This window comes from Carcharhinus amblyrhynchos, chromosome 7, assembly GCF_965287045.1.
Source record: "Carcharhinus amblyrhynchos chromosome 7, sCarAmb.v2.hapA, whole genome shotgun sequence".
Taxonomy (NCBI): Eukaryota; Metazoa; Chordata; class Chondrichthyes; order Carcharhiniformes; family Carcharhinidae; genus Carcharhinus; species Carcharhinus amblyrhynchos.
The window spans coordinates 66,415,341-66,435,622 of NC_137330.1; the positions used below are offsets into that span (position 1 = coordinate 66,415,341).

The 20,282-nt window shown below is 40.4% G+C and overlaps 1 protein-coding gene and 1 long non-coding RNA gene across 2 annotated transcripts in view; both read left to right on the top strand.

Annotated features, from left to right (window-relative positions):
- The first annotated feature begins 1,532 nt into the window (after window positions 1–1,532).
- LOC145345490 (uncharacterized) lies at window positions 1,533–9,541 on the top strand. Its single transcript, XR_013887073.1, has 3 exons — window positions 1,533–1,580; window positions 8,262–8,300; window positions 9,503–9,541. It is a non-coding gene; the product is annotated as an uncharacterized LOC145345490 (long non-coding RNA).
- A 16-nt stretch (window positions 9,542–9,557) lies between these two features.
- The window catches only part of LOC145345600 (uncharacterized), a 50,732-nt gene continuing 40,007 nt past the window's right edge, over window positions 9,558–20,282 (top strand). The window contains exons 1-3 of the mRNA XM_080193434.1: window positions 9,558–9,573; window positions 9,726–9,752; window positions 17,731–17,781. Coding sequence (XP_080049560.1) covers window positions 9,558–9,573; window positions 9,726–9,752; window positions 17,731–17,781 — 94 coding nt within the window. The remainder of the gene's footprint in view (window positions 9,574–9,725; window positions 9,753–17,730; window positions 17,782–20,282) is intronic.

Here is a 20,282-nt window from a genome sequence, read left to right on the forward strand (position 1 = left end):
TGATGGAAGTCGATTTTAAATAAATAAATAATTTGATAATGACAAATCGCTGATCCAAACTTTTTGTTTGCAGGTACTTACATCACAATGGTTGTTTTCAGTTTATATATGGTATTGTTAAGAAAGAATCATAGAATGGTTACAGCACAGAATGAGGCCATTTAGCTCATTGTGTCTTTGCCATTTCAGAGCAAGAGCCATTAACCTAGTGCCACTCCAAAGCTTTTTCACCATAGCCATGCAAATCTTTCGACTGTTGTTTCATTAATGCAAACATGATTCCTAGGTTTTTCATGCTTCCTTCCTGAGCTAATGCATTCTAATGTGTGCTATATACACTGTATGTGTATTGTACACTATACCATCTCCTTTTTATAAAAATGTGCGTAATCTCTCATTCTTTTTTTTTAGTCAATCAAAGGTCAATGAATTTGTTAATACTGCTGTTAAAATCATTCCCACTTCCTGCCTATTTTCATAAGTGGCTTTTGTTAGTTTTAGTGAAAATAAATCTTTAACCTTAATTTTTCTGACTCATCTTTTGGAAGTTAAAGTCAAGATAGAAAAATCTTCTCACTTTCCCTATAAGTTCAAATGTCCAACAGAAGTTATAAGGCAAATCCTAAAATATTGGCTGGAAATTTTTGTTTTGAGTTCATAAGCTGTGCTCAAACCATTGATTTGTAAAACATTTCTTTTTAATAAGTGTTAAGTTTGATGGTGGGAAGAAAAGAAAAGTAGGGAGAAATTAATCATTACAGTGCTTATTTTCTTGATGGAAAATTAGAGTAAAAATGATCAATTTGGCGAGGACATTCCTAGGGCACCTGTAAGACAACGAACAAATTGGACAATTTTCTGGTGCAGTAAGCAGTGAGCTAAAACAGACCCTTGCAAATATGAATAAGGAGTCAAACACCTGCTCTTTTGGATCCATTGGGCTGCCTTATTAGATTTTCTAGGTTTGGACTCAGGTGTTTACCACTAATGTCTTCCCTATTTTCATAGAGGACGGAGAAAAGTATCTCAACTGATCAGCAATTAACATGAATTGCAGGATATTTCTATGGCTTATGTTAATATTATGTTAATATTAACTTGAAAAACCTTGCATCAAAACAGCTATACTAACTTGGCAATCTTTTGTTTGGCAATCCTAGATGGCTTAGACGACACGTATTTCATTAATGATCCATTTTAAGGTGTTATAATCTATATTACTTAACAATGAAACAGATATAGACCAGAATTCTCTGACCTTGCTCTAGGCTGGGGTTAACCAGTCCTACTGCTGTGAATGAAGATTTGGCTGAGAGCCAAATTCACCATTCCTGCTGTAGCAGCAGTGAGATGTGCAGGACTGGAGAATTCCACATGGGACTGGCTAAGGATTCCAAATATTCAGTGGATCAATGTGAATTGATCAGTAAAAATGGTAGAATGCTGGGGACAGTTGAGGAGGGGGAGGTATTGTTAGCTTTTACTTCCAATTAAGTAATTGGGTGATATGTTTAAACATATTATCATTTTTGCAGAACCTGTAAAACAGAAAACGACAGCCGTTGTTACAACGAAGAAAGGTAATTAATACCGTTCCTTAGCTATTAATTCCCAAAGGAAATTATTTTCGCCCAAATATTTTCTTTGAAAATTACCATTTCTCTTATTTTTGATCTGTCTGCATTCTGACGTGATTAAAGCTTTCTTCATTGAATGCCAGTTGGAAGCAACAAATTCCACTTACTTTGCAAGTAATATTATCAGTTTATTATTAAGATCATAATTTTGTATAACATTTTGTGCTAATATTTAGTAATTAAACTGCTGATTCAAATATTTTTCTCAAGCTTTCCAATGTTTACGTTTGCCTGCCACATTATAGTTGCAGACTTTCCACCAATGGTGATACTGTGCACCTTCATCCCATCTCTAAATTCTTTTGTAATCTGGCCTTTTCAGCTTTGACAGATACTACAGTTAGCACAACCAAATCATTTCCAGTTGATATTATTGTTTTTAGCTAATCAGAGTTATGATGCTATGTAAGAGCTTACCCAGAATAGTACTGCATGGTTGAGGACTGTTAGCTGCTTTCCAGTTACTCTTCATCTGTTTGGTGATGCTATTAACAGTTACTGGGCTGACAGTCTCTTGGTATCACAGTGTCACTGCTTGCTATCCTGTGACTCCTGCTAAGGCTCACTCTTGCAGCTTCCTGGTATCACTCCACGTTCATGTGGCCAACAGCACTGAGGCAAATTTTTTCCCCCTTGCTTGTTTTGTTATCCTAGTATAGATCATTCACTTTTAAAAATAGATTTGAATTCTCAGTGACCAACTTAAAGGAATCGCATGACAAGCTTTCAATTGTTAGGACATCTATTGCAACTAAACATCTCTTTAGTCAACTACTAATTAGTCAACTACTAATTCAAACTATAGAACGGGTGTTTCTCATTAATTTACTAATATGCCCAATAACCCCATGGCATGTTTACACATTACACAGCACCTTCAGAAGAACTGTAATCCTGTTAGAATCTGTTCCAGAATTTCAACAGGTTATCCTTCCTCATTACACTGGGGCAATTCTTGCAGGGAACTTCTTAAAGGTTCTTTAATTTAATCCAACTGAACATCGCCAAATAGCCTTCGAGCAGAAGGGCCAATAGACTTACAGTAACTTCTCAGTTTTTAAATCTCAATAAGGCTCATTTCTTCAAATGAGGTGTCCGTTCTCCCCAGCAATCTGCTCTCGCAGCAATAGCTTCCACATCTTCACCCAGCATGGTCTTGCTCCTTGCTTCCATGGTCTCTAACTGATTGAGATTCTTTAAGTATGCAAAAAGCAAGGCTTCTCCTTCTGCCACTGTAATTTGGTATGAAAACTGGTAGTTAGGTCTTAATAGGACTTGACTGTGATCCCCAGTTCCCAAGTCAAGGTCACAATAGCTTATCACCAGTAGGAGGTCACATATTCCTTTTTGCCTTGAATTAAAAGAGGCACTTTTAAAATATAACCATCTTATAAAACCTTGCACTCGTAACAACTGTCATAGTTCACACTTTCAGATCCATTTTCAAACTTAGCCAGAAAACTATTTTTAAGTTTGGGGGGGTGGGGTTTGGGATTGGGATTCCGTTAAAGGTCTTGTCGACAAATGTGCGTAAGGTCTGGTTTTTTTAAAAGTATTTTCAAAGAGAGTAAGGAAAAAAATGTCAGTATTCGAAATGCAGGGAAAGCATTTCCATAAAGAACATGAGTTTGGGACAAAGCTTTATTTAAATAGAGAAAGCTCTTTAAATTCCCAAAGCTAAGCATTCCATTTCCAATTCTGCCAAGATCTTTTTCCTAACTCCTCTGGATGACAGTTTAAAATGATGAGTCTTTATCACCGATTCCCTAACCAAAGGTAGTCTCTATTCACTCGACCAGAATCATTGATAACCATATTAAAGATAGTACAAGGCTATCTGTGCTTTCCATTACCTATTGTAAATTTGACAGTGATTTCTGGATTCCATAAACTGTGGAAATTCAAAGATTTCTGATGGAGGTCATTTACAGAATGCATTGCCACAGTCCCCACCAGCAGATGTGAAATTAGGGTCCATGAACACTATTTCCTTGCCAAAAAAGACTAAGAAGCTTACTGCTATTGCACTTGAAGTGAGTTTTAATAGCATGGTAATGATAATTATTGCCAAACTATTTCTGTGGCCCAAAATAAAATTTAGAAGTCTCATTCTAACAGAAGAAAATTTATATCAGTTTTTTTTATATTTTCTGACCTGTATCTTATCTCTGTCCCTTATTAATACCATAGGTGTTTCATAATTTTAATTTTTCTTTGTGTACATTATGTACATCTACCATAATTTTTATGTTTCTTGTTCTATACTTCCTGGTTTAGACTGTGTATGTCTTAGTGAGAATTTTTAAATCTGATTGGTTGAAGAGGCTTTCTGTTTCTGGTCTTGCTGACAGACATCAAAGATGCATTGTAGATGGTGCTGCATTGAAACAGATGCTAAATTAGTGGAATCTCCACTTTTGACAAGTCCATCAAAACTCTGTAGGCAATTGTCAGCAAGGTGAATGGCGAGTACTGGTCCTTTATGGCTAAGAGCAAAATCCAAGTTATATACAAAAGAAAGGAGAATTGAAACATATTGAGCTGGTCGGTTTAGATCAAGAGGCTGAACAGTTGGTTTGTAATGCAGAGTGACACCAACAGCGCTGGCTCAATTCCCATGCCGGCTGAGCTTGTCCATGAAGCTCTCGCCTTCTCAGCCTTGCCCTTCATCTGAGAAATGGTGATCCTCAGGCAAAATCACCACCAGTCAACTCTCCCCCTCAAAGAGTAGAGCAACTTATAGTCATCTCGGACTATGGTGACTTTACCTTATCTTATCAATACATTAGCTTTGACAGCCAAAGCCAGCAGACCAGCTGGTCCAAGAATGACTGAAGTCAGATGCTGACACTGCTACGGAGGATAATGTAGGGGAGGATGGAAGGCTGCTCCTTCACTCTGGCTATAATTCCCTGCATATTCCTGATACAGGTAGAGCTCTCTCTGTAGAGAGGCTGCTGTCAGATGCTGCTGTTGCTTTCATTCATTTGTTGAACCTGTTTGAAATCTGGTGACTTCATTGTGGATGTTCAGCTGCTTTAATTGAAAATTTGCAAAATATAAATTTTGTATTAGGATGCCTACCTCTGCATGAGATTAAGTATTTAACTTTGTACGCATGTAATCTGCTGTATGAATATAGAGGTAATGGTGTTTGCATATTCATAATTTGTTTCCACCAGATAACCCATTCCAGTGGAAGCATATCCATAATACAAGTTGATTTCCTTGCTGCTGAATGCTACAAATACAAATTTAAAATCACATACTGACAAATCTCACACATTTGTAATTTTACCAATCTGCCCGAGACCTCTTTTGTCGGGAGACGACGTTACTTAGGAAGTGGATGTTCTTCTAAATTTACAAATTATTACCACAACATAATGGGGTTCAAAGGATTTAATTGTTTTTGTGTATTATGATAACTATTATACCAATAATTATGTATGCACAATGATAGCTGTTACTCATCATAGTACTTGAAGTACATAAGGTAAAAACAATGGAGAATTCATTACAAGAAAGGTTTGGAGCTTTTGGGGATCAGCTGGCCAGAGCTTGTTGAATTGTTTATTCCAACACCCCTCTTTTTACACCTTCATTTCACTCTCACTCATTGAAATATCTACATAATTCAAAGTGTATCCTAATTCTATTATCCACTTCGTGAATTACAGTTTTAACAAGAAGACTTCACCTACACCTCCTCAAGGCTTTATCCTGACAGAGTTGCCAATCAAATCACTAATGTAGATGAGTTATTACTTGTTTTTGCAGATGTGTCCTTGGGGGTGTTAATTTTGCTGCCAAGACAAAGAGAGCTTATCTCTGAATGTCTATCAGCTAAGGCCACTGTCTGGTAAACAAAACTGACTTCTCTAGCATTCTAACATAAACACACTCAGCAGATCATAGGTAAATATTAAGAATGTTTTTTAATAGTATGTACCGATAGGCAAGAGCAAAAGGGCAGCACTGAACTATGAGAAATCAATAATCTGAGAATTCAACACAACTAAATCTAAACTTGAATGCTGATAGAAACACTTATTTATAGTTGTAAATGCTGATGCTCAGGGTAAGGGGAAGTCAGCAGAATTCCCTCCCAAGGTGTTATGCCTTCATAGAGCACAGTTTTCTTAGTGGTCTTGGACAATACTCTTGTTACTAAACAAACCTATAAAATAAATTAGCATGGTGGCACAGTGGATAGCACTACTGTCTCATAGCATCAGGGACTCTGGTTCAATTCCAACATTGGGTCACTGTCTATGGAGTTTGCATGTTTTTGCCATATCTGCATGAGTTTCCTCCGGGTGCTCTAGTTTCCTGTCACAGTCTAAAGATGTGTGTGTTAGGTGGATTGGCCATGCTAAATTATACCTTGGTGTCGGGGGAGGGGGGTGGTTAAGAGGGTAAATACATGGGGTTGTGGGGATAGGGACTGTAGGGATTCTATGATTCCAAAAGGGCATTTGATCTTGGTTTAATAATGTGGGTTCTGTGAGTGTAGACTAATTGGAACTAACTCTCTGCTTGAAACCAAATGGTAGGATCTACTTAAGCTGACTTATTATTCCATTTTATGAATGCACAGCTCTCAAGCTGGACTGTTCTAAATCAAGTGTGATTTTTTTTGTGTGCACTATATGCACATAAACATTTTTTCTTTTGAGAAGGTCTATCATATGATCAAATTAATGTAATTCAACATAGTAGAACAGTAGAATGGCATTAAATAGCATTTGTGACCAGAACAGGCTAAAATCTGACATTGCACTACTCAAATACTGGACTCCAAACCAAGTCCTGAGCTTTTCTTTGCACAGGGAGCAAACAACAAATTCACTGCCACCTATTTTTCAATGTCTTATTCTTGCCAGTGACTGCTGCTTTAACAACTTAGTTGAGATCAGAACTCTCAGCATCAAATTGTGAAAATCATATTTCTATGCAAAATCAGTACTTCCGATAATTCTTTGGTGATCATTCTGAATCTGAAGAGAGAGCTTTTCAAATACAGGCATTGGTGAACTTAAATATATAGGCCCAGAGGTTAAACAATTTGAGCTTCATCCCTGGTACAACAGTGCTAAGCTGGTACATTATGGGTACTGCATGTACAATGTGGACAATGTCAAGCATTTGACATTATTTAGATATACTGCATCATTTGAGTACTTGAGGCATGCTATGAGACTTTTGTTTCATTTTTACAAAATGTAGATGCTATGTGCACAGGTTCTACTCGTACACATTTCCATTAACATTGCTGCAAAAGGTTAGGGTGTACGGAGTTGGGGGTATGGTGTTAGCGTGGATAGAGGATTGGCTGTCTAATAGGAAGCAGAGAGTTGGAATCGATGGGTGCTATTCTGATTGGCAGTTGGTGACTAGTGGAGTGCCGCCGGGATCGGTGCTGGGGCCTCAACTGTTTACCATTTACATAGACGATCTGGAGGAGGGGGCTGAGTGTAGGGTAACGAAATTTGCTGATGACACAAAGATGAGTGGAAAAGCAAATTGCATGGAAGGTGCGGAAAGTCTGCAGAGAGATCTGGATAGGCTGTGAGTAGGCGAAGACCTGGCAGATGGAGTATAATGTTAGCAAATGTGAGGTTATCCACTTTGGCAGAAATAGTAGTAGGAGAGATTATTATTTAAAAGGTGAAAAGCTGCAGCATGCTACGGTGCAGAGGGACCTGGGGGTCCTTGTTCACGAATCGCAAAAACCGAGTCTGCAGGTGCAGCAGGTGATCAAGAAGGCAAATGGAATGCTGGCCTTTATAGCGAGGGGGATAGAATATAAAAGTAGGGAGGTTTTGCTGCAACTGTACAGGGTACTGGTGAGGCTGCAACTGGAGTACTGTGTGCAGTTTTAGTCGCCGCATTTGCGGAAAGATACATTGGCCATGGGAGGGAGTGCAGAGAAGGTTCACTAGTCTGATACCGGAGATGAGGGGGTTAGTCTATGAGGAGAGATTGAATAGACTGGATCTGTACTTGTTGGAGTTTAGAAGGTTGAGAGGGGATCTTATAGAGACATATAAGATAATGAAGGGGATAGATAGGGTAGAGGTAGAGAGATTCTTCCTGCTTAGAAAGGATAGCAGGACTAGAGGACACTGCCTCAAAATAAGGGAGGGGGGGGGCAGTTTAGATCGGAGTTGAGGAGGAACTTCTTCACTCAAAAGGTGGTGAGTCTCTGGAATTTTCTGCCTGTTGAAGTGGTGGAAGCTACCTTGCTGAATATATCGAAGTCACAGGTAGATAGGTTTCTGATAGACAAGGGAATTAAGGGTTATGGGGAGAAAGCGGGAAAGTGAAACTGATCCACTTCAGATCAGCCATGATCTTGTTGAATGGCAGGGCAGGCTCGAAGGGCTAGATAGCCTACTCCTGCTCCTATTTTGTATGTTCTTATGTTCTTAACCCTTCAGATTAGGAATAGAAAAGGCTTTAAACCTCTGCACCCAAAAATATGAGCTTGTACGCAAAGCAATGCACATTGCGTGCTTCCAGTTATAATATTAATCCCATGGTGTATATTGTACTTGATACATTGGAATAAGAATATCATGCATAAATAAATAAAACTAAACTTTTCTTATTGTTTTATAGAAGCAAAGAAAGAAAAGCCAAAGCTTGCTAAGACAAAAGGTAGGTAAAGCTTTATCTGAATCTGTCCTTAATAAGAGTTAAGGCAAGTTAGTCCCACATACGAGTAAACACAACATAATATTAGAATCAAGAGGAACATAATTCAGACATAATATAAAAATAATGCTTTATTATAAGTAAATGGACTCACTTTGTAGATGAAAATAAAAGTAATTAAATGCCCTTCCATGTTTTATATTTATTCCCAATTAAAGAAAAAAAATTTCTATTATGCCTTTTACATCATTAAGGAAGAAAAGAAAGACTTGCACCTATTTAGCATTTTTCATGACCACTATAGGCCTCAAAGAACTTGGCAGAAAGTGGCACACTTTGTGAACTATTGTCACTGTTGTAATGCAGGAAACACATCAGGTAATTTGCAGTCAATAAAATCCCGCTAACAGCAATATGATTGTAATATAATCTGTATTTTATGATGTTGACTGAGGGATGAACATCAGCCAGGACACTGGGATAATTCCCCTGCTCTTCTTCAAAATAGTGTCATGCAATTTTTTACATCCCTCTGAGCAGGCAGATAGGGCCTCAGTTTAACATCACAACCAAAAGACAGCACTTCCAAAAGTGCAATGCTCCCTTGGTGCTGCATTGGAATGTGAAACTTGATTTTGTGTCCAAATCCGAGAACAGCGCTTGAACCCAGGACATTGTAATTCCGTGGTAGGTTTGTTCCCAACTCAGCCACAGCTAATACGCATACACCAAAGTGTTATCATCAGCTGGTTATTTTTCCAACAAATTAACTATAGTCAAGTAGATAAAGAGACAGCCAGTTGTACACAGCAAAGGCACCAAAACAACTAATGAATAAATGAGCACAAAATCTCATGGTTTTAGACAGAACATCTGAAGTCTGTTGACTGTAAAGGCCTTTGAGATCACTCAAGAGCATTATCAGGAGTTATGAGGCATTGTGGAATAAGCTATTTATTTTGGTACAAACCTCACAGACAAATGCTGTGTGCACAGGGTCTGATCACACATATTTCCATGCACCCTTCAGATGGGGTAAAGAAGAGGCTTTAAATCTCTGCACCCGAAAATATGGGACTCATTTATGCAAAACACTGCACATTGGATGCTTCCAAATATAATATTTACCCCATGGTGTACATAGTACTTGATCCATTTGAATAAGAATATGATGCATAAGTAAACTAAACTTTTCTTGTTTATAGAATCAAAGAAAGAAAAGCCAAAGCTTGCTAAGGCGAAAGGTAGGTGAAGCTTCAAATGAAGCAATCCTTAAGCCATCTTTCCTAAAGAGGAAATAATGCTCATTTAATTTGCAAATTATAAATAATAAGCATCCCAATTTATTGAACTATTTGTGGTGGATAAAGGAGAGGAAATAAAGATTTCACTGTATAATTTACCAATGGAAATTTTTAATCTTTTCAGTTGAACCATCCGAAGGCAAAGAAAGAAGTAAGTGAATCTCTGCTGACTATCACAAGATCAATAATTTTTTATAAATGAAGATGTTTCATCCATGTTCCAAAGTTTATCTGATTCAGTTACAGTTAGCTGATGTATTGCTGAGGCCAGTAATGTCTTATGGCATTGTTAGGATTGGATACCAGTTAGGCCTCATCTGGAGTACTGTGTCCAGTTCTGAGTAACATGCTTGAGGAACAATATGGCATCATTGGAGAGAGTATAATTTGTAAGAATGACTCCACAAATAATGAACTGAAGCTGTGAGGATAGATTGGAGATTTTGGGTCTGTTTTTCTTGGAGAAAAGAAGGCTGAGAAGAGACCTGATAAAAGTATGCAAGATTTTGAAGGGTATGGACAGAATAAAGAGTGACAAATAATTGCCTCACAAGACAACATCAAGAACTGGAGGGCACAGATTCAAAATAATTGGCAAAATGGATAAAAGTAATGTGATTTAGAAAAAAAATCACTCAGAGGATGGTTTGTGTTTGAGACAAACTTCCTGAGAGGGAGGTGGAAGCAAGTTTGACCGAGGTATTCAAAAGGGAATTGGATTGCTATTTGTTAAAAAAAAGAATGTGTGTGATAACTGATAAGACAAAGGAGTGGGATGAGGTAGAATGCTCTTTTAGTGAGTCTGTGCAGAAACAAAGAGCCAAATAACTTGCTTCAGCCCTGTAAAGATGCGGTGATCCTGTGATGTTGTGCAAAGAAAGCCGACAGAGGAAAAATTCTGAGAAAATGCAAGGTCACTATTTAAAAGCCCACAAAACCTTGCAACCAGTTAATGCAGGGAAATGGAATGGGTTGAACCTTGGGTATCACCAAACATCTCCCTGATGTCTGATAGGGTGGAGTAAAAGGACAGTATTCCCGCAATTGACATTTCCTCATCCCTATCATCCTGCAAGATGGCCAATTTGCATTTACATAGCAGCCTTATCATGTAAGACATTTCAAAATCCTTCCCTGGTGGGTAATAAAATTAAATGCTGAACTAAAGAAAGAGTCAATGGGACAGCTGACCAAATTTACAATGAAAAATACAGGTTTTAAACAATGTCTTTATAAAGGGGGCAGAAGCAGAGTGTTAAAGAGGATTGGGAAATAAATTCTGGAACATGGAGTCCAGATTTCTTTTACTCATTCATGGGATGTGGGCATTGCTGGCTGGCCAGCGTTTATTGCCCATCCCTTGTTGCTCTTGGAGAGCAGTTGAGAGTCAACCACATCACTGTATGGCTTTGGAGTCACATGTAAGCCAGGCTAAGTAAAATCAGCAGTTCCTTTCCTAAAGGATATTAGTGAACTGGATGAGTTTTTCTGATAATCAGCTATGGTTTCCTGGTCATCAGTAGATTCTTAATTTCCAGATATTTTTTATTGAATTCAAATTTCACTATCTGCTGTGATGGCATTTGAACTTGGGTCTGCAGAACAGTTTCTGGATTAATAGTCCAGTGATAATACTACTAGGCCATCGCCTCTGGATGGTTAATGGTATAGCTCATGTGAACACTGGAAATGAATTTGGCATACGTGGCTGTCATGTCCAGTAAAAAGACATGTCATATTCTGACTTTAAAGCTTCAGTACTGTGTACAATTTTGGTCTCCTTACTTGAAAAAGAATATACTGGCATTGGAAGGGGTGCAGAGGAGATTCACTAGATTGATTCCGGAGTTGAGATTGTTGGCTTATGAGGAGAGACTAAGTAGACTGGAACTATACTCATTGGAATTCAGAAAAATTAGGGGAGATCTTATAGAAACATATAAGATTATGAAGGGAATAGATAACATAGAAGCAGGGAAGTTGTTTCCACTGGCAGGTGAAACTAGAACTAGGGGGCATGGCCTCAAAATAAAAGGGAGCAGAGTTAGGACTGAGTTGAGGAGGAACTTCTTCACACAAAGGGTTGTGAATCTATAGAATTCCCTGCCCAGTGAAGCAGTTGATGCTACCTCATTGAATGTTTTTAAGGCAAGAATAGATAAATTTTTGAACAGTAAAGGAATTAAGGGTATGGTAAGCGGGCGGGTAAGTGGGGCTGAGTCCACAAAAAGATCAGCCATGACCTTACTGAATGGTGGAGTAGGCTCAAGGGGCCAGTTGGCCTACTCCTGCTCCTAGTTCTTATGTTTATATGTGACGTGTTTATCGGCAGTGGGAGGTGAATCACTGTTGGTTGGAAGCTCGCGTTTGACACTAAGAGCCTTATCCCATCCAGCCTCAATTTTCAGGCTGACAGATATTTCAAAGTGAGAAACAGAAAAAGTTAGGAACTTCAATGTTGGACAGGAAACCCCAGATACCCTAAGACCTCCCTCCCACTCCAGTCTATCCTCCATGAATGCATTTGTCCCTTTCACAATGCCGAATGACTTGCTCTTGTTGCCACAGTATTTATATAACTAGTCCAGTCCAGTTTCTGATCAATGGTAAACCCCAGGATGTTGATGGTGGGGAATTCAACACCCGTTGAATGTCATATGGTGGTGGTTAGATCCTCTTTTGTTGGAGATGGTCGTTGCTTGGCTTTGGTTAGTGCAAATGTTATTTGCCAAATGTCAGCCCAAGCTTGGATGTTGTCCAGATCTTGTTGCATTTGGATACAGACTGTTTCAGTATCTGAGGAGTTGTGAATGCTGCTGAACATTGTGAATCATCACCACTTTTGAGCTTTTGATGGAGGAAAGGTCATTAATGAAGCAGCTGAAGATGGCTGGGTCTAAGGCACTACTATTTGGCAGCAGCTTTAATCAGATTTCAAAAAAGCTAACATAATTTTACAACTTTATCATAGAATCCCTAGAATAAAGAAGGAGGCCATTTGATCCATTGAGTCTGTACCAATAACAATCTCACCCTGGCCCTATTGTGATAACCCCATGCATTTACCCGGTTAATCCCCCTGACACTAGGCTCAATTTAGCATGGGCAAACAACTAACCTGCACATCTTTGGACTGTAGGAGGAAACTGGAGCACCCGGAGGAAACATAAGAACATAAGAAATAGGAGCAGGAGTAGACCATCGAGCCCTTCAAGCCTGCCCCACCATTCAATAAGATCATGGCTGATCTGTCGTGGCTCAGTTCCACTTTCCCGCCCTCTCCCCATAACCCTTAATCCCCTCGCTTATCAAAAACCCATCAACCCGCGTCTTAAAAATATTTAGCGAGGCAGCCTCCACCACTTCAACGGGTAGAGAATTCCAGAGATTCACCACCCTTTGAGTGAAGAAGTTCCTCCTCAACTCCGTTCTAAACCGCCCCCCCCCCTTTATCTTGAGGCTGTGCCCCCTAGTCCTACTGTCCTTTGAGCGGGAAGAGTCTCTCCACCTCTATCCTATCCATCCCATTCATCATCTTATATGTCTCAATGAGATCTCCCCTCATTCTTCTAAACTCTAACGAGTACAAGCCTAGTTTATTCAGCCTCTCCTCATAGCTCAACCCCCTCAACTCCGGCATCAGCCTAGTAAACCTCCTCTGCACACCCTCCAAGGCCAAAATATCCTTGCGTAAGTGCGGCGACCAAAACTGCACACAGTACTCCAGCTGCAGCCTCACCAGTGCCCTATACAGCTGCAGCAAGACCTCCCTACTTTTATATTCCATCCCCCTCGCTATGAAGGCCAGCATCCCATTTGCCTTCCTGACCACCTGCTGCACCTGCAGGCTGGGTTATTGCAACTCATGCACAAGGACCCCGAGGTCCCTCTGCACCGTCGCCTGCTGCAGTTTTTCACCACGTAAGTAATAGTCCTTCCTACCATTATTCCTACCAAAGTGGACCACCTCGCACTTGCCAACATTAAATTCCATTTGCCAGTTCCTGGCCCATTCGCCCAGCCTATCTAGATCCTTCTGCAGACTCTCCACACCCTCCGCGCAATTTGCCGTTCCACCAATCTTGGTGTCATCAGCAAATTTCGACACCATACACTCGGTTCCCTCCTCCAGATCATCTATATAAATGGTAAATAGCTGAGGCCCCAGCACCGACCCCGGGGCACTCCACTAGTCACCAACCGCCAATCCGAATAGCACCCATTGATTCCCACTCTCTGCCTCCTATTTGACAGCCAATCCTCTATCCACGCTAACACCCTACCCCCAACTCCATGCCCCCTTACCTTCTGCAATAACCTCTTGTGAGGTACCTTGTCAAACGCCTTCTGAAAATCAAGAAAGACCATATCCACCGCCCTAGACACATCCTCATAGAACTCCAATAAATTTGTCAGACACGACTTCCCCTTAACGAAACCATGCTGCGTCTGCTCTATCAAGCAATTCCCCTCAAGATGCCTCGCTATTTCCTCCTTGATGACGGTTTCTAACATTTTACCTACAACAGACGTTAAACTAACCGGCCTATAATTCCCTGCCTTTTGCCTGCCACCCTTCTTAAACAACGGCATAACAGTAGCCGTTTTCCAATCTTCCGGCACTTCCCTGGAATCCAGTGACGTTTGGAAAATAACCACCAAGGCATCCACTGTCACCTCCGCCATTTCTTTCAGAACCCTCGGATGCATTCCATCCGGTCCTGGGGACTTGTCCACAATCAGCCCCTCCAGTCTGTCGAGCACCACCTCCCTAGTAACAATAATGTCATTGAGACCCTCATGTCCTACCATCTTTCCATCGCTAACACCCGGCAAATTATTCACGTCCTCCTCTGTGAAGACCGAAAAAAAAAAGTTATTCAAGACCTCAGCCATTTCCCCATCCCCTACCACTAAGTCCCCCCTCTCATCCTCTAAGGGTCCAACGTTCACCCTAGCCAGCCTCTTCCTTTTTATATATTTATAAAAACTCTTGCTATCCTTTTTTATATTAAGCGCTAGCCCAGCTTCATAGTTTCTCCTACCCTTCTTTATCAACTTCTTTGCAATCTTTGTTGACTTTTAAACCTCTCCCAATCCTCTTGTCGCCCACTACTCTTAGCTACTCTAAACGCCTCCGCTTTTAATTTAACACTTTCCTTCACCTCCTTCGTTATCCACGGTTTATTACCTCTCCTCCTACGGTCCTTTTTAACCATCGGAATAAATTTCTGCTGAGCACCAAGAAAGATCTCCTTAAAGATCCTCCACTGCTCCTCAGCAGACCCACCTTCCAACGCGTTCCCCCAGTCAACATTCGCCAATTCTTCTCTCATCCTTCCGTACTCCCCTTTGTTCAAACAAAGGACACGTGTCCGGGAACCCACTTTCTCCTCCTCCATCTGCACCAGAAACTCCACCATACAATGATCACTCTCCCCAAGAGGATCCTTCACCACAAGGTCCCTAATTCTACCCGCCTCGTTACATAACACCAGATCCAAGATAGCTCGCTCCCTCGTCAGCTCCAACACACACTGTTCAAGGAAACTATCCCGGCAGCATTCCAAGAACTCCTCCTCGAGCCCACTGCGTCCAACATGGGTCGACCAATCAATATGTAGATTAAAATCCCCCATAATTATCGCCATGGTGCAGACTCCACAGACAGTGACCTGAGGCCAGAATTGAACCTGGGACACTGGCACTGTGAGGCATCATGCCGTCCATGTAGCTTTAGACAGTGAAAAACCATAAAGTTTACAATTGTTCACAATTGTAAGAACATAGAACACTACAGCACAAACAGGCCCTTCGGCCCACGAGTTGCGCCGATCACATCAACACCTACCAACCTACAGACCTATCTATAACCCTCAATCTCATTAAACCCCATATACTCATCCAGAAGTCTTTTAAAAGACCCCAGTGAGTTCGCCTCCACCACCACTGACGGCAGCCGATTCCATTCACTCACCACCCTCTGAGTGAAAAACTTACCCCTAACATCACTTCTGAACTTCCCTCCTTGCACCTTAAATCTGTGTCCTCTCGTAGCAACCATTTCAACCCGGGGAAATAGCCTCTGAGAGTCCACCCTATCTATTCCTCTCAACATTTTGTAAACTTCTATCAGGTCGCCTCTCAACCTTCGTCTCTCCAGGGAAAAGAGTCCCAGCTCCCTCAACCTAACTTCATAAGGCATGCCTCCCAGTCCAGGCAACATCCTTGTAAATCTCCTCTGTACCCTCTCAATAGCTTCTACATCTTTCCTATAGTGAGGCGACCAGAACTGCGCACAATACTCTAAATGAGGCCTGACAAGGGTCTTATAAAGTTGCAGCATTACCTCCCGACTCCTAAACTCAATCCCTCGATTAATGAAGGCCAGTACACCATATGCCTTCTTGACCACCTCCTCCACCTGCGAGGCCGATTTAAGAGTCCTGTGGACCCGGACCCCTAGATCCTTCTGCTCTTCAACACTACTCAGACTTCTGCCCTTGATAGTGTACTCGTTCATCCCGTTGGTTCTGCCAAAATGGACGACTACACATTTATCCACGTTGAAGTCCATCTGCCACTTCTCCGCCCAGTCCTGCATCCTATCTATGTCCTGCTGCAACTTTTTCCATCCTTCCAGACCATCCACAACACCACCGACCTTAGTGTCATCAGCGAACTTACTTACCCATCCCTCCACTTCCTCATCCAGGTCATTTATGAAAATGACAAACAACAAGGGTCCCAGAACAGATCCTTGAGGCACTCCACTGGTGACTGACCTCCATTCAGAAAAAGCCCCATCCACAACCACTCTCTGCCTTCTGCAGGCAAGCCAATTCTGGATCCACAAGGCCAAAGGCCCTTGGATCCCATGCCCTCTCACCTTCTCAAGAAAGTAAGTTGCACAGGTTAGCAATCCATTGGAATTGGAAGGAGAATTCATGTACCTTCCTGCATCAAATGTACTAATGCAGTTTTGAACGAACTTAATTTGGACACGTTTTCCTGAGTACAACTGATCTATCAGAGTCTGCGTTTAGTGCAGTCTAATTTTCCAAAGTGGCCATAAAAAGACATTAGGCCCTCTGTTTACATATGCAAAGTGACTAATGTAAGTTTCAGGTGCGGACACTCAGCACCTCCTTTATCACTGAACCAATATGCCAGGCAGTCTACCTCTAATGCGTAATTAGTATGTGAGGTCCTGAATTCAAAGATGTGCTTTTGCAATTTAAAAATGTGCATGATACCATCAAATTTCACCTTTGGCTACCAACTGATGGGGTTTTTTTTGTTTACTTGAATGCCCTATTAGTCTTTTTCTGTGCTAAACTATAAAGTATTAATGTTTCTGATAATGTGATGTGAAAGGCACTATGCATATTTAGTTAAATAAAATGCAGAAATCCTTCATGACCCAGCTCACTGAAAGTAAAAGTATAGTACCGGAGATGTTGGAGACCTGAAATGAAAACAAAGTATTGGAAACATCAATGGAGCGAGAAACAGAAACAGAATTAACATTTAAAGTCAAATTCAATTCCCAAGAAGAGACATACTGGACTCAAAAAGCGAACGCTACTTCTTTCCCCAAAGATGCTGTTAGACCTGATGCATTTTCCAGCACTTTCTTTTTATTATTAGTACTGAGTATACACCAGATCTGTCAACCCCTAGTAGAATAAGAATTCCAATCTTTAATTCTGGAATTCCCTCCTTAAACCTCTTCTTCTTGATCTTTCTTTCCTATAAGATGCTTCATAAAACCTACTTCATTGATCGAATGTTTGGTCATCTGTCCTGATTTCTCTTTATGCACCTCAGTTCCAAGTTGTGTCCAACAATGCTACCTGAAATATTTTGCTAAGTTAGAGGTGCTATATAAATTTGGCCCAGTGCCTTTCTGGGTAAGGCAAAAGAGTGATGTTTTTCTGGATTATTTGCACACAAATTAACAATTATCCTTCTTTTCTTAAATGCACTTAAAGTTTCATCAGGCTTAAGTACCCTACAAAAGTAGTTAGTAATAAAGAAAAATTAATAATTGGTATTAAAATGAATCTTTATTTTATATATATTAATATATATTTTGAATAACTTATGAGATGTATTTTAATTAACAGAAACTGAAAAAGAAAAGCAGGAAAAGCCTCTCACCAAGCCAAGGGAGAAAGGTAATGGAATGTATTCTAGGGCTCAGAAGTTGTATTTCTAAATGTCAGACATACAAAATTGACAGACAAATAAAGATCAATTGATGCAACAAGTTTGCTCCTCATACTGGCTGGAGTAACTTGATGAAACACTATTCCTCTGTCACCACACTAGCCAGCAATATTTCCAAAGGCTCTCAGGTTATTGAGAAATGATGAGCTGCCTAAATTCAGTTCATTCCTACTTCTACATTGTTAAAACTTGTATCAGTTTGTCCTCCTCAGTATGTTACACTGGAATAATCTTTCAATAGGGGCACAATACATCCCTTTAATTATTTCAGCAACTTGACTAAGATTACCTTGAATTCTACACTGTTCTAAAGTCCATTGAGTTCCTGAGGTTCTTTAAGCTATGAATCATTCTTATATGCTCTTCTCTGGATCCTTTCCAAGGCCAATATATCACTCACCAGGGGGTGAAGAAGTGGACATGTGTGTGTGTGTGTGGAGGTGGAATTGAAAATTGGGCATAGTACTCTATATTATGTTTGATCAGTGAGCTGTTTATTATCCAAATGGTATCCTTTAACATATGCTGAATCAGTCTATTCATTCAACCCAGAACCCTGTTAGCTTTAATTATAGTTCCTCTACATTGGTCATGATCTGTCAGTGATCTGTGTGCAACAATATCATTTTTTTCTTTCAATATTGTTTCCTGCAACTGGGAAGTGTACACTGTATTGATGCTATCAAAATGCATGACAAATTAAACAGGTTGCCCACTCCCCGGACATACCTAAATCTTTTTTGGATTCAATTCTGCTCTACTATATTAACCTTGTGCAGATTTTAGTATTATCTGCAAATTTACTCTTCCAGCTCCCACAATCACCTTCCAGAAGATTAATAAAAACAATGAAATATTGCTGGCATAGGACCAATTGTTGTAGAAAACACAACTGGTAACATAATTCCAGGCTGATTTATGCCAGTGAACTATATACTTCCGACTACAAGATTGGTAACAATTCCCAATCCAATTACTGAAGCAACAACTTGCATATAATGCAGCTCAATTAATGTAATAGAACGTCCCAAACCAAAATGTTACCAAACAAAATTTGCCATTGAGTCACACAAAGAAGTGAGTCTGATAACCAAAAGCTTGTACAAGATACAGGCTTTAAGTGGCGCCTTTAAGGCCGATTTAGAGACGAAGATGTTTAGAGAGGGAATCAGAAAACTTTGGCAGCCAATGGTGGAGCAACTACCCTCAGACCACTTGAGGACATTGTGGAAGCAACTACAGAGATAGGAAGTGGAAAGACCTTGGAAAACTTTCAAAACAAGAATGAGAATTTTTAAAATCAAAGCATTGCTTAACCTAGAACTAATATAGATCAGTGAACATGAGGTGATCAGTGAATGAGAGTTTATACAAAATGGCACATGAATAGCAGGGCTTTAGATGAGCTCAAATGCATTTAGGGTGAAATATGGCGGGCCAACCAGAAGAGCATTGAAATATTGGAGTCTAAAGATAATGAAAGTATGAATGAAATTTTCAACAGTCAGTGATCTAAGGCAGAAACATTAGATTGATGTTATAGAGGTAGATGTTTGCGGGTTATGCTAATGGTGCAGATATGTAATCGGAAGCTTACCTCATTGTCAAATATAACACCAAGTTTGCAAAGAAAATGGTTCAGCCACAGATCGTTGCCAGAGAGAGAGATGGGGTTGAAGGTTAGGGAATGGAATCTGTGGTGGGAACCAAAAACAGTGGCTTAACTCAGCATTTCAAAGATTACAAGATTGTATTCCTATTTCTAATTTTGTAAAATAATCGAATGTGAGGTACCAAAGGAAGAGCAGTCTTAGAATCGAGGTAGATAATGGCCGCGATTCTCTGGGGAAAAAACCACAGTGCTGCCACCATCAGGAAAACTGGAGTATTTCCTGTTGGCATTGGCAGCACCTCCCCAGGTGGGATTTAACCACCTTTAACATGTAAAAATATGAATAACCAGAGACACGCTGACCAGCCTGCCTTCACCGAGATCAGGGCACCATTTTTAAAAGGTGCCCCGATCTCTATGTTCAGAGAGAAGCTCTTCTCCACTATTTCCCCACCATGGAAATAGTGACCCTCCCTCTGACAAGGGGAAAGAGGGGCACCGTCCCCTCTACCAGTAAAATAACGGGTCAACCCCTGCCCCGCACACATCACGTAGACATGTGAGTGACCCTTTTACCCCCACAAATCCCTCAGACCCCCAACCCCCGTCCTTTAGGCCAATCCCCTTTGCAGTGCCAACAATGCACTTCAGTTTGATGAAATGCTATGACATAATTTCATGATTTAACTTGAAAACGCTTAAAATTTGTGTCACTAATGGGAATTTTATGAGATTCATGCTCATGATTGAAAAATTGGGATGTGTTAGAATCATGTACCAGAATAGAGTCAGGTCAGTCAGTCAGTGTTTCCCAGCACCATCTAATGTTTTCATAAA